General features: G+C 36.2%; 1 protein-coding gene across 4 annotated transcripts in view; it reads right to left on the bottom strand.

Moving 5' to 3' along the window:
- NIPBL (NIPBL cohesin loading factor) overlaps positions 1-14,208 on the bottom strand; it is a 139,939-nt gene that overhangs the window by 38,085 nt on the left and 87,646 nt on the right. For all 4 annotated transcript variants that reach the window (XM_066181065.1, XM_066181067.1, XM_066181064.1 and 1 more), the window contains 2 exons: positions 4,735-4,917; positions 138-335 (listed from right to left, as the gene is read on the bottom strand). In XM_066181065.1, coding sequence (XP_066037162.1) covers positions 138-335; positions 4,735-4,917 — 381 coding nt within the window. The remainder of the gene's footprint in view (positions 1-137; positions 336-4,734; positions 4,918-14,208) is intronic.

Here is a 14,208-nt window from a genome sequence, read left to right as displayed (position 1 = left end):
AGAAAGGATTATTTACATTTCTTACACTTGTACTCAATATTCCATGCAATGATGTCCATTTAAAAATGTTTAACATATCAATTAAAAAATGCACTAGTATTATGGAATAAAATTAAATCCTTATAATGATCAGTTACCCTCACTGAGGCTAGGAGGAGAAGAATAATCATCCATATCAGAGTCATCAGGACTGCGATTACGGTAACGGCCACTACCAGAGATCCTCCTTCCTTCATGATAATGACCACTTCTCCTATGGTCACCAGAACTTCTTCTGTCATGTTCTTCATACTCCCAAGCTTCATCTCTATCCTTTTTGTGTCTCTTTCGAGAAGCTAGAAATAAATGCATTTTCATTTTAAATACAAAACTTACACTTTTAATAGTTCAAAACCAAACATTTTTAAACATTTAGAAGATGTGCAGATGTAGGGCTTATGGACATGGTCTAATAATGTACTTTGCATTAGTTGTATGATTGGACTTGATGGTCATAAAGGTCATAAATCATTCTATGATTTGCAAGTCCAACACTCTTGTATAGCTGTTCTCTAAATCAAATGGACACTAAAGTTATCCGATACAACTCTGTTAGGGATTACTTATTTTAATGTTTCCTTTTGAATTACAGAAAAACTGTACTTGAAACTGGCAAAGATACCAGAAAATATTTAAAAGTATGAATTTACAGGGCATTTGTCTTTTTAAAAGCAAAGTAAGCAAAATTGACCAAATCAAAGTAAGTTTCATCCTTTTATAAGAGAATATTGAGAAAATTTCCTCAGTTATCTGAATCATGACAGTTACTGGGTGTCCATATTCCAATTCACTGATTGCTAACACACCAAGTTCCAGTGAGACCTGGTAATCTGCTTTCTAAAAGATATTCTGTTTCGCCAAGACAACTAAAATTTTGCCTTGGTATATGCTGCAGGAAATTTCTGTAAAGGAGAAAGCTGGAGTCACAATTCTAGGCCAAACAGCAAGCCTCCACCACAGATAATTATTCTAATTAATTTTCGCACAGGACTAAAAAGCCCAGCAAAAGGAATGCTGAAGATGCTGGAGTAAATATTCCATACAGAGATTTGCTGGAAATAAAACGGGGGAGCAGAATAACAGTTCTCTGTTACTTTGAAAGAAAGTCTTGTATGTTTTGAAGTTGACAAGAGTGCTCAGTTTTAACAGAGAAGGAAGTGGATGAGGAGGTAGCTTCCTCCATGAAATCAGCCGATTTCCCATTTTTTAACATAATCAGCTAACTAAGCTACCAAAGAGATGTTTGCCACAGACAGTACTTCAAAGATCAAAACACTTCCAGAAACATCACATTCTAGAGTGGCAGTGTTTATTGTCAGTTTATTGCTTCTGGACCTGCATGTAACGGTCTTGATATTGTGTGTCTCTACCAAAGTCTCCTTGGCATGACTGTATGTAAGTCATATTGTTTCCGAGCAGGATGGCTCAAAGCATTTATACAGAACTAGAACTGAACTGAGAAGTTCATACGACAACCCATTTATTAAGAAATGTAAGAAACATACCAGGTTATATTCAGTGTATGGTTATAGTCAGTAGTCAGCCCAGGATCAGAATTGATAAAAATAACCCCTAAGGGAACACTTCTGTTTTACAATGAACCCTAAAGGTTTCAAATTCCAAAAATGTAATAGAGGTGGTCCAACTCTTCAAGCCATGTAATAACTCAAGCCCAAAGTTGTACTGCATCTGGATCAGATTTCCTTCTGGAAATGTGTAGTCATTTTCAGGATGGCAGACGTACTAGCACTGCCTAAAACGGTTGAGAGAGTTAAGTGTGACTGAAGAAATGGTGAGCCATCTGGGACCACTCAGCAGGTAGGAAATTGGCTGGATGGTCACACCCAAAGAGTTGCAGTTAATGGCTTGATGGTCAAATGGAGACCAATGACAAGGGGTGTCCCTTAGGGGCTGGTGTTGGGGCCAGCACTGTAACATCTTGGTGACACTGAGATTGGTGACAGTGAGATTGAGGGAACCTCAGCAAGCTGCAGATGACACAGAGCTGTGTGGTGCACTGGAGGGAATGAATGCTACCTAGAGGGGAGGGATTGCGACAGGCTCCAGAGGTTAGCCTGTGTAAACTCTTTCACAAGGACATGGAGTCCTAGGACAAGGGGTAATAAGTTGAAACTGCAAGAGAGCAGGTTTATATTAGAGATCAGTTAGAAATTCTTTACATGAGGATGGTGAGGCAGTGAGCAGGTTGTGCAGTGAAGCTATGGATGCAACATACCTGGAAATGTTCAAGGCCAGGCCAGTCAGGGCCCTGAGCAACCTGGTCTAGTGCAGCATCCCCACCCAGGGCAGGGAGGTTGGGACTAGATGACCTTTAAGGTTGCTCCCTAACCCTAACTCAAACCATTTTATGATACCTGGAGTAAATGTACTGGAGAAGAAAGTGAGAGTTCTACAGGAAAAGGCTTTACACATTTTAATGGACTCCTTTACCCCATGAGACAGTATTTTGTGAAGGCAGATGGCTTTTTCTCCAGTTTACAAATAATCTGTAACACTTAAGCTCTGTAAGATGAATTCTGACCCCAGTTACGTCTCCACAAGAAACGTAACTTAGAATATTGCTTTCTGTGAGAATTTTACATGAACCAGTTTATCAATGCTGCATGACAAAACAGAATGTGTTACAGTTCTGCTAGCTCTACGAGACAAATAACATTGGAGCAGCTATTCACAATCACTGCTTTACTGTATTTATTTTGAAGTCAATAAAATTGACTAAAAATTTAAGTATTAATAACATATCAAGAGTTAGGATTGATTGTACCCCTAAATAAATACTATTTGGAATACAAACACCCAATTTCCTTCTGAATGCTGCTAAACATTTATGCAATATCACATTTAGTAATTACTGTAAGAGAATAATGACTTCATCAATTTTTAATTTCTCATTATTTAGTTTAATAGCATGTCCCTTCTTAATGAAATAGTCAAAGAAACTTCTCTTTTTCTATACTAATCACTATTTCATATTTCTTTAAATTCAGTTTTAGGCAAAGGGAATAATTAAGAAAAATGTATTTGTAACAATACAAATCTATTCAGTGTACTTGCCACAAATATTTCAGTTTTGATTGTTCTGTCTTGTTTTAAATTTAATTCACTTCTACAGTATTCTTTAAGAAATACTGTATTTTTAAACCAGATGTACTCACTGAGTTGATTAGAATGATGGTCAGATCTCTTGAGTGGATATAACGAAACCAGAATTCCTCAAGGCATATAACTATTGTGCAAGTTTCCCTTAACTTGTTCTACTCTGTATTTAAGAACTTCAACAGCCACTGTAGCTAATATATACATTAGGGTATTTGAAATTGTTGACAATTCTCTTCATTCCCAACCAACTTAAATAACTTTACTTAGTGAATTTATTTTCTTAATTCACTGTTCCAAATTATTAACATCATATACAGGTGATTTGATATGGTAAAAAGATAATATAGAATTCCTGAATGAAGCAAGTCATCATTACTCTTTTGCCATAATTTAGATTGATTATGATTTACCTCAAGACATCAGATTCATGCACAGAGCATTATTCAGCTACAATTAAAAGTGAAAACAAACAGATGGACATTCTTTTCAGCATCTTTGATAAAGATCAAAGTAACAGTGTTATAATTTTCATGTGCAAAAACACAGTGAATATGTTGGATGAATAGCTGCATACTAAGAAGCAGAACAACCAAATCTCTCTCTTTTGGACCCTAAGAAATACTAAACCCCAAAAAATTGTATTTTGTGAAAGCTCATTAAGATGTTTCTATAAACCAAGGTGCAAAACTTGAGAAAAAATCTTTATGAGTAAGATTCCTTCTCAGGCTAACAGGCTTCTCCTGTAGCCCTGCATGGCTACACAGCTCAGACTGAACTAATTCACTTTGCTCTAACAGTTTACTTGCAGTGCTGGTCAATTGTACAACCATAGAAACTACCCATACTTCCAGCAACAAGTAGGAAACACCTTCCTAACTTAAAGGCAAATAACATTTTTTTTTTAACTTTAGGAACTTTATTCAATTGCACAGCAAAACTCTAAATAGAAGCTTCCTCTCTTCCTTGGAAAACAGTAAATTCAAGAATAGTAGAAGCAGCAAGTGGTATTTTGAGAATTCATCAAGAACAACTTTTGTTTTTCAAGGAATATGATGAGAAATACTAGATGAAATATTTTCAGAAGAAAAACTCCTGTGCAGTAAGATTCTCAGTTTATTAAGTCAGAAAAATCCAAGATGGGATCTTCTACTTTTCTTATCAATAAAACTAAGAATAAGTCAAGAATTTATTAATGAAATTTCTCTCTGCATACACTTGTATGTAAATTCTATGCTTCTTCAGAGGATTTTTTCCTTAATCTGAAAAGTTAGAAATGTTTTTTATGGTACAACTGAAAGGCAAAAAGAAAAAAAAAAAAAACCTAGGGAGCAGTTTCCAGTAAAGAAATCGGGAAAATAAATTCAATAATTCATTGCTTTTCATCTTGAATGCCAAACTGCAATTGAGTAGTTTTTCTTTTAAAAGAGAACCAAGCGTTCTTGGCCAGGCAGTTGTCAGGACACCAAATTTGGGGCTGTATGTTTTAGGGAAGCCAACTTTAAAAAATTTGTACATTTTTGTAAAAACAAAATATTAGCTTTTTTATGTTAAGGAATAGAATTATGTACTACTTACATTCAAAAGCTTCTTCACTGTCATTATCTTCGTCAGAACTGATTTCAGCGTATTTTGGTTTCTCATTAACTGTGCTACGTTTGCGCTTGTTCATTTTCACACGTTCACAAAGTGGCATGGTGGATTCAATTTCTGCCAGGAGCTCAGGAGGCAACTCCTTTAACACTGACTGATCTATGCTACCTATTAGTGGAGAGTAAGAAGAGCAAATGTGAACCTGAAGATAAAAAAGAGGGCCCAATACTACAGTCCTTTCTCAGGAACCATTCACAGTGTAACCACTAACAACCAGTTAAATCACAGTTAGACAGGCCTGAATGTATCTGACAGCCCTTTTATAAAGTGCACACTACAATTAGAAATAATAACACAATAAACTGCAGACACGTTTCCTTCAAAAAAAAATTTTGTCAGTCATAAAAATGAATTATCTTTGAATCATCTTTTGAATTACCTTTGTAGAATGATATCCTTGCTCTAATCCACAAAGTTCAGTCTTATTTCAGGTCATCCTCTGAATTTATAGGTTTTCTAACAGTCGTAAGTAAATTACGGATTCTTAGTGCCTCACTAACATTTCTGTTTACTATCATTCATAGTAATTAGTGTACACAAGACAGTAATATTCCCTTTTCCAGTAAGGAGAGAGAATCTGTAGCAAAACTTGTGGGATTATATCCCTAAATACAGGCCAAGTCATTGACAAGTCAGTTTTTGCTTCAGATTTTTTCTAACCATCTACTAGTAGTTTGATGATGCAACACAAATTGTTGCTTGATTTGTTTACAAAACAAAATTGTAACATTTTTATTTAATACAGACAAACAGCTAGCTGAATCAGGTTTCTTTTCCACAGTGATAAACAGGTAGGCAATATCACCATTCTCATCATTTTGAAACCATGTGTAGTCAAGATTAAACCCATGTGTAGTCAGAATGAAGGAGATTTGCAGGCAAAATTTTTCCAACTGATACAAGGAAACCAAATTAATTCAAAAGCATTTTCTGAGGTTTGTTTATTCAATGTCTAATTTTTATTTATCAAAGACTCTATTACACAGATTTGGAGGCTGTCCGACACCAAACGAAGCTGTTAATTGTTTTCCAGCAACAGAAGAAACATTTTCGTCTTAAGTACCTCTCTCTCATTCCCAATGCATACTATATTATTTGGAGAGGAAATCACCTCCAAATTGCTATACACACATATTTCTCAAAAAACCCCTATCTTCTGGATGATAATATACTTTTAAATTGTATTCACTACATCACTACACTAACTTTCTAAAGCTTATTTCCATTTTTGTGTTACTAACCTAACTTCTAATGCAAGAAAGTCCTTGGAGTTTTTATTTCCCTCTTCAAACACCGTTAACTGGCATTAGAAGAGTCTACTATGAGATTCCAGCATCAAAATATATTCTGCAAGTCATCGCATTAAAGTGTATTTTAAAAAACAATTTAACAGATATTGAGGTTTTGAAGTGACACAGCGAAACATACACAAAGTGATTGTAAAGTTGTCCCTGCTGCCTTCATATTGTGCTCACCGTTACCTATTTGTGTTAGGTTGCCATCCTTATACAGCCACCATGTACCAAAGCTACCTAAACTATCAATATTGCTTTTGAAAATGCTGTAAAACATTTCATGGTGTGGTTGGCTGTGTTTCTTGGTCAATGACTAATTTTGTGGGCTGTGTACTTGACCTCAGACAGGTAGAAGTACAGCAACATGGGCAGACCATTTCCTCTGTGTGTACCAGCAGCTGACTGGATGACAGCTGGATGCTGCAGAGCTGTGCATCTGAGAACTGTGTGCCCATAGTTTGTATGCCAATACAGTGCATGAGGAGCTTACATCCAGCCCCAGAATGCAGAAAAAATTACATATACAAGTTCTAATACAATTTCCACAGATGAAATTCATAGAGGGCTGTATATCCAGATTCACTAATACATATTTTCAATTTTATGCCTGTTGGTAATTTCATTAAAATCAGCAGGATTACACACGTAGCATGAAGTCTACAATAAATCTGGCCAAACAAAAACATTGCAGAAGACAGCTACCAGTAAATGAACAAAAGATGCATTAAATCCTCAAATAACAAACAAAACTCACAGACTATTCTATTGTCTCCTAGAAATATCTATTCTTGCTCTTTTCTCACTGACCTTTCGTTTTGTACTCCTTCTTTAAATATTAATCAAAAATCACAGCATTCATTAGACTTCAGTGAAAAAAACCTGACTACTTCAAATATTTGTAAAACTGATTTTATTTCTGTGTCAAAAGCGTCAAGTTTTTATTTCTCCAGTGCTAATTTCAACTACTGCTTGATTTGCACTCTTTCCTGTTACAGATATTTCAGATTACTGTATAAGCTTACCCATTTTTCTTTTATTAGGAAATAGGTAAAGCTGACTTTATTCAAGTAGGGGACAGCAGAAGAGAGAACAAATAGAATTATTATAAAGCGCTCTATAAGATATCATTGAAATTTTACTTTCTGTAACAATGTTCCCTGAAGAAGCGTGTCACATACCCAGTTTTCTTAGCCGCTGAGGATTGCAAACAACCAAATCTATAGAGTTTTACTTATGTGGTACAAAGGAGTTAAGCATGACTGTACATGTATGTACAGTTTAAACATACATGGAGAAGGACTTACCATCCTTTCTGAAGAAAATCAGGGATATTCTGCACTTTTGGTAAAGTCAAGAGCTTGTCAGTAGTTATTTTACTCTATTAATTATGCTATCTTGGGTCAGGGCAGCCCAAAATTCACTGGAAACATCTTACTAAATTCCTTTTCTAATATCTCCTATTTTATAACGTAGGCACTATTTTTTTTATTCAGAGTGGTAAAGAAATACTTGTAAGAATCCAGTTCACCTAAGAATCCAGTCACATGGCAATAAGAATTAGGTTATAAAGCATATGCTAATGCCTTTTCAGTTTATGGGAAACTTTTCTAAAACAATTAAAGAGTATGTAGAATATGTAGCACAAACCCCTTTAAAATCTACAAGTCCATGTAAAATCACTTTCAATTTTCCAAATTTTCTGCTAAGTTTGCTAAGATGTAGTACCTACTTCCATGTCTTCACTTTATTCAGTTATATTTGGCTCTAGCATGCATGGCTTTTTAAACAGTAAAGAGGAAGTACCTGTACTAAAAAGTTACTTGACAATCTAATAGAGTGCCCAAAAATCTTGCTGAAGAATGGAAAAACTCCATTTTCTGCAAAGTGTGTGATCTGTGTACACCATATGCCTGACATGAGACTACAGGCATGTGCATTCTTCTGACATCATTTTCACATAATTTCAAAACTTCTGTAATTATTAAAGCAAACAAGCAAAACAAAAACAAAAACAAAACAACAAAACAACCAAACCCAAACCGGAAGAAAAGTACCATCATAACAAAATCTTTTTCTTACTGCCAGGAAGAGCATTCTAACAAACTCCACACTGGTGAGACCAAAGGGAAGAGACAGAAGAACAATTAACTTCAAAGAACTGCATACATGAACAGTCACTTCTGTAGTGCTTCTCCAAACATATGCAATGCTGTCCACAACTTACATGCACGTTATTTGCCAGAGAAGAAAAAATTCTTGGCTTTTTTTGATTGCTATCATCAGAAAGTTTCTATGGAAAGATATCAGTGAGTCTTCATCTACTACTCAACGTCCACTGACTCTCAAGATAGTATATTTTCTTATCAAGCATTTCTTTACAAAGTATAATGCAATTAAAGATCAATCGTGGAATCTCACTGAAAAATTAATTAGTCTTTAAGCCTGGTCCCATATCTTATTATACTCTGGGAAGCTTTTCAGAGGATTTTACTTTGTATACCAGAAAAATTTCTATAAATATCTAGAGGATGTAGTGTTTCCTTTCTCCACACATGGCTTAAAAAACTAATGGAAAAGAACGGATCTAATTCACAGTTCAGAATTGTATTTTGCAGCTTCAACTTTGGAGAACAGCTTTAGCTAATATGTATGCATATGTAATCTTTAGGAGGATCCAGTATCACCTTGTGTTGACTTTCCAAGTCAAGTAGCTCTTCCTGATCCAGGCAGATCATCCTTCAAGAGAGGTTAAACATTTAAAAAAAGGTAGCATTCTTATGGACTTTTGCTGGGTCCATTCAATATGGACAGCACAATTATTTTTTGACATAACAAACTGTGTTCATATTAGTTTCACCTGGTTTGATGTAACAACTTCAAACAAGCACCTATGGAAAAGAGGATGATTCTTATTGATGCTTAGGTGAGCTTTCCAGGATCAGAGAGACTGTTCCTCTGTTTTGATGAAATCAAAATCAACATGAATAAACTCTTATTTTCTCAGTAATAACTTGTCTTTGCTTTCCAAACTAGGGAAAATAAATGCATGGTTTTAGATCAAATCTTGGTACAGTTTCCTGTGAACTACAAGCCATCAAGATTAAAATACAGTTAAAAATCTAAACTCTGAATTGCTACTTTCATAACTATGAGACAGTTAATACAGTGGAAACACATATATTATCTTTTCCATTTCTGTGCGCTAATTGTCTGCAATAAGCAAAACTGCAGTTAATGTAAATTCCCGTTAGTAATCTCTCTATATATCTTGATTTTAAAATGCAACTTTTTCCAACTAAAACTTTTTCCAACATTATATGAAAGAACACACAAAGGTCTGAGAGGGGAATGATGCCACCTGTTTGGGGTGAGGATATGAATCTTCCCATTTCTCAACATTTAAAAACTGAAATCTGACCACTGAATTTCTGTACTAGAGAACTGTCACTCACCTTCATTTGGACATTAAAAATAAACCCCTACTGACTGAGGCTCAGTTTTGCCCTTTTCTTGTTCCTTTTTGGTCACAAAAGACATTACCTGCTACTAGACTTTTTCTTATTTTGCTGATGACTAATATATCCAGTCTTGTTATTTAATTCCACAGAGACTAAGCTCACTTCCCTGAAATATCCTCTCTGAGCATTTGATAATGGATATTCCTCCCTTTTCTAATAAAAGCTTACAGTCTAACTTTCCTCTTATGTTAGGTATATATATGCAGGAAGGAAAGCAGTTTCTATCTGGATTAGTTCAACCAGCCTTCAAACCTGCACTAAATGATATAAAATATCCTTACTCCATAAGAAGAGTGCTGCTATCTTTTTGAATAGCCATGTGACTGTAGCTACAAAAGCAGCACCTCCAAGGTTAAATCTACAGCAAACACTCATGCAGGTAAGGTTGTGTTTGAGATAAGGAACTAAAAGGAAGAAAAAGAAAGGACAGAAGTACTTCCCTGTATTATAAGCTGTTTAGAAAACAACCAACCTTCTAAAATAGCTGACTATTATTATGTTATAGCATTCAGGCGCTGGAATGCAAAGGGCTACGAGTGCCTAAAAAATGACAAAGACAGTTGCTGGATAAAGCTAAAAAATCTTTGGTTCTTTCTCAAGTGTGCAAATTTAATGATACAATTTCTACCAGGTTCTCCCTTAAAATTCCGCAGCGTGTTCTTTATATGGTGTAGGGAGCCCTTGGTGATAAGTCCACTGGCCACCAGTTTTACACTTGTCAAAATAATTTTGTGTTCTGAATAGTTTCAGGAGCAGAAGGGGAAACACAGGGAAATCCCAGCAATTTTTTTAGGTGAATTTGACAAGGGCATATCTGTTCATATGATGGAAGTTCCACTCTTATCTCAATACTCTGTCATCAGTTGAAATACACATAATCAAACGAATACTGGTGAAAACAAACCGAGCAGTACACTTACACCAGCAGTTTTTCTCTTTCCTCTCCCCTCTCCCGTTCGCTGCTTTAAAGCTTATGGAAGAGTATACAGCTACATCCTACAGGACGTATCCAAAAGGATATAACCCTCTACTGAGTGCCTTACCCTCATCTTTTGACTACATATATGAAGGGATAACTCCAGAGCTCACCTCACACACACTGATGCCAGAAAAAGGGTGGGAAACTGAGATGCCCTCACCACCACCCAAGGGGCTGCACACACAGGAACTTTCTGCTGCAATCAATTTAGCAGGATGGAGAAAGGTAGCGTTAGAGTGAAGTATGTCCTACCTTTCATGGAACCTGCTTTAACCTATTTTTAAAAACAATTCTTCCTGATTTGCCCCAATAGTAGCAGAAAGGAAAGGCTCCCAGCCTAAAAAAAAAAGTTTCAGACTCCCTGCTGTTACTCCAGTCCTCAGCTCTGGCCTTGAAAGATGGGACTCAGACAGGCTGGTCAGAGAAGGATCTGGACATGGCAACAGAGTAATTCCGTGATACAACAGAAGTCATCATTAACCACAGCTAAGAAATATAGATTCAAGAAGAATTTTACAATAGTACAAAATACTCTGAGAACAAATAAACATATTTAGAAGGAGGAAAGAGATTTCAAAAGGGGACTCTGAAACATCCAGGCAGAGAGCAGGGAATACATGCGACACACACTGTCCCAAGATGCCAAGAGCACTCACATTTACACTGGCATCAATGATGTACTCAAGCTATCTGACTGCTGTAGGAACTTACTGCTGGCCTTACTGCTGACCTTCTGTCTGCATAGAAATTGATAAAAGGAGGCTAGGGCAGTCTAGTTTTGCAAGATGCTGCACAAAATATAAAGCAGCACTCAGAATAAAAAGGAGCAAGGTTGGCAATTGAAATAAATGTAATGCTGCACAAATTCCCTTGCTTTTATGAATCAGTGTTGGGTGGTGCTTTTTGCTGTCATTGCTTTTGAACATATGCACTGAAATTAAGGCCAAGTCAATTTACTGTTTTAAGAAGTTAAGGTATTTTGTAGAGTTGCAAAACCCAGCATGAAATTTATCTGTTAATATTCTTCTATTACAATTCCTTTCAGTACTCAAAAGGGGCTTATTAAGAAATAGGGAGGGTGGCTTTTTAGACTGGCATATAGTGGTAGGACAAGGGGGAACAGTTTTAAACCAAAAGAGGAGAGATGCTGGAAAGAAGTTCTTTACTGAGAGGGGGGTGAGGTACTGCAATAAATTGTCCAGTAAGGTTGTCAGTGCCCCATCCCTGGTGGTGTTCAAGGCCATGCTTGATTGGGCTCTGAGCAACCTGATCCAGTCTAAGGTGTCCCTGCCCATAGAATGAGATGATCTTTATGATCATTTCCAACCAAAGCCATTCGTTGACCCTCTGATGATTAATGTTTGGCATGTGAAATTTGTGACTAATGTATTTTTTCAGCCATGGATTCTGATTGTTTACTGAGCCTGAGACAAAAGACCTTAATTAAATAAAATCAGATTATTCCTCAGAATGTCTCCTTACAAAACAAGAACTTCTATGTAAGCAATATAATACAACCAAAACCTTTACAGAGAATAAGAAAAAAAAAAGCCCTTATTTTACACCGCATCTGTGACTTCTAGGCACATCAAGAAGACCTCCTTATTTTTCTTACTATTGCATAGAAACATTCTCAGTCCTTGTCACTGAAAATATTGCATGAAGCTACTAGTTTTGCTTCTTAAAGATAACAATTACATAAAGAACAACAACCAAAGACTGCTGATATTTTATCTTTAAAAATAAAATAGTACAGGAAAATCACTTGGAAGATAATTAAACAGAATGTATATTTAAGGAAAAGTTATTCAACGCAAGCACAGTTCAGTAATTTGAGAGACAAAAAAGGTTTCATATTCTTTTTTTCTGTTAGGTGGTAGTATTCTCATGGAGCAAAAATAAACTCCAAATTTCTAGTAAACAGTTTAAATTTTCTTACATGAAAAGAGTCATCTAGAGCAGCTGAAAATGCTGAGCAACAAAAAAGTTAATTCTCCAGAAGCAAATATGAGGCTTTTTGGTATTTGTATTTAGTCAATTTTACCCTTTGGGTAGAAGAAAATTGAAGCCAAAAATTTCAAGCACACATCCCTGCACATAAGCTGAGATCAATATCCACCTTTATATCCTCAGATACATGAACAAGTCTGCACTGCATACTGTAACTGACATCAGAAAAACTGCTGGGCCACATTTACACATTGCAATGCATTGCTGCAAGAATTATTTACGCAAAATAGCCTTAGCTACTCCCAGAAGCAACGGGAATTCAATAAAGCATCCTTGTCCATGAACCAAGAGCAGTTTCAGACAAGAAAGTGTTCTGACAAATTAGGTAATAAATGTGTATCACTTACATGCGCCAAAGTAATTTTTCAAAAATCAACTAATTAAACAATGCACTCCTAAATCTGCAAAGAGACCAAGCATCTTATTTTCAGATGAAGCATAATGAAATTAGTGGGTTGGGTCAAATTCATTGCTGCCAAGAATTCGATGTGACACACACGAAGTTCACTCTTCCTATCCAGAAAAATACTGTAGGAACAAGAATCAAAATATTTACCTTAGTAGCAAAGTCTAACGTAGGAAACAAATAGCAGGAGAGCAGCCACTAGGCAAAGCTCTGTGCTGAAAATGTCCTCTATTACCAGGACAGATCAACATAAGGAATTACTCCAGTGTGCAGTGGCTGATTGCTGCTGTGTACCAATACCAGCTTACCCAACAACCACTTCTAAAAAACTAGCACCAAAAATGAAGGCCCCAGAGAGTATGTACAATGGCCACACAAATCCCAGCTACTTTCTGGAACGGGACAGACACACCATACCTTAAAATTCCCTGCAAGTAGAAGCAAAACCATTCCAGTGCAAAGCATGTTGGAGAAATCAGATCTTCCTAGACTTAAAAAAGTTATGGACAGTTCAGACTTTTAACTAAATAATGCTTGGAATATTTTTCAAAATGTGAACCTCTTAATCCAGGAAAAAAAAAATAATCAGGGCTCAATGAACAAAGTGCATATTAAAATGGCTCCTCTGCAAACCCAACATATCTTGAGATATTTCTAGTGGCACAAGGTTGAGCCAGTCCCTCTTTTAGTCTCGTTAAGCTGAGAGGACGTAGTCATAATTATATCAGAAAAGAGAAAAACAGGAAGACTGCAGAATTCTTACGGAGGTCATAGCTGTTTTTCTATAATTACAATTAAATTTTAGTTTGAAGAAGGTTTAAACATTTCAGCTGAGAAGAATCATTATAAATTTTCTGCTGCAAATGCTGAAATACAGTATTTTTTTCCTCTGAAATGTGGCATAGTTTTCTACAGATCCACCTGGCGCTGCATGCACACGCAAGATGGCCAGCAGGTTATTGCTCTGGCCTTGACACATGCAAATACAGCTGCTACCAGGAACTTCAAGACAGTGATTTCAAATTCCAGATACATGGAACTGAGGATTTTCACCATGCGAACCTTTATAAAAGCACAATTTATGGGAAGCAAGCTGAGTTTCAAACTTTCCCATGGTAGTATGTTTTTACTCCAGTTATTTCCTTGTGGCCGCTCTGATTTCTGGGTGTCTGTTTCAGCATAAAGAAATTG

Source organism: Chamaea fasciata, unplaced genomic scaffold (genome assembly GCF_029207755.1).
Source record: "Chamaea fasciata isolate MVZ Bird 193981 ecotype frontalis unplaced genomic scaffold, bChaFas1.0.hap1 SCAF_4, whole genome shotgun sequence".
In the NCBI taxonomy this organism is placed as follows: domain Eukaryota; kingdom Metazoa; phylum Chordata; class Aves; order Passeriformes; family Sylviidae; genus Chamaea; species Chamaea fasciata.
This window is presented reverse-complemented; position numbering and strand designations above follow the sequence as displayed.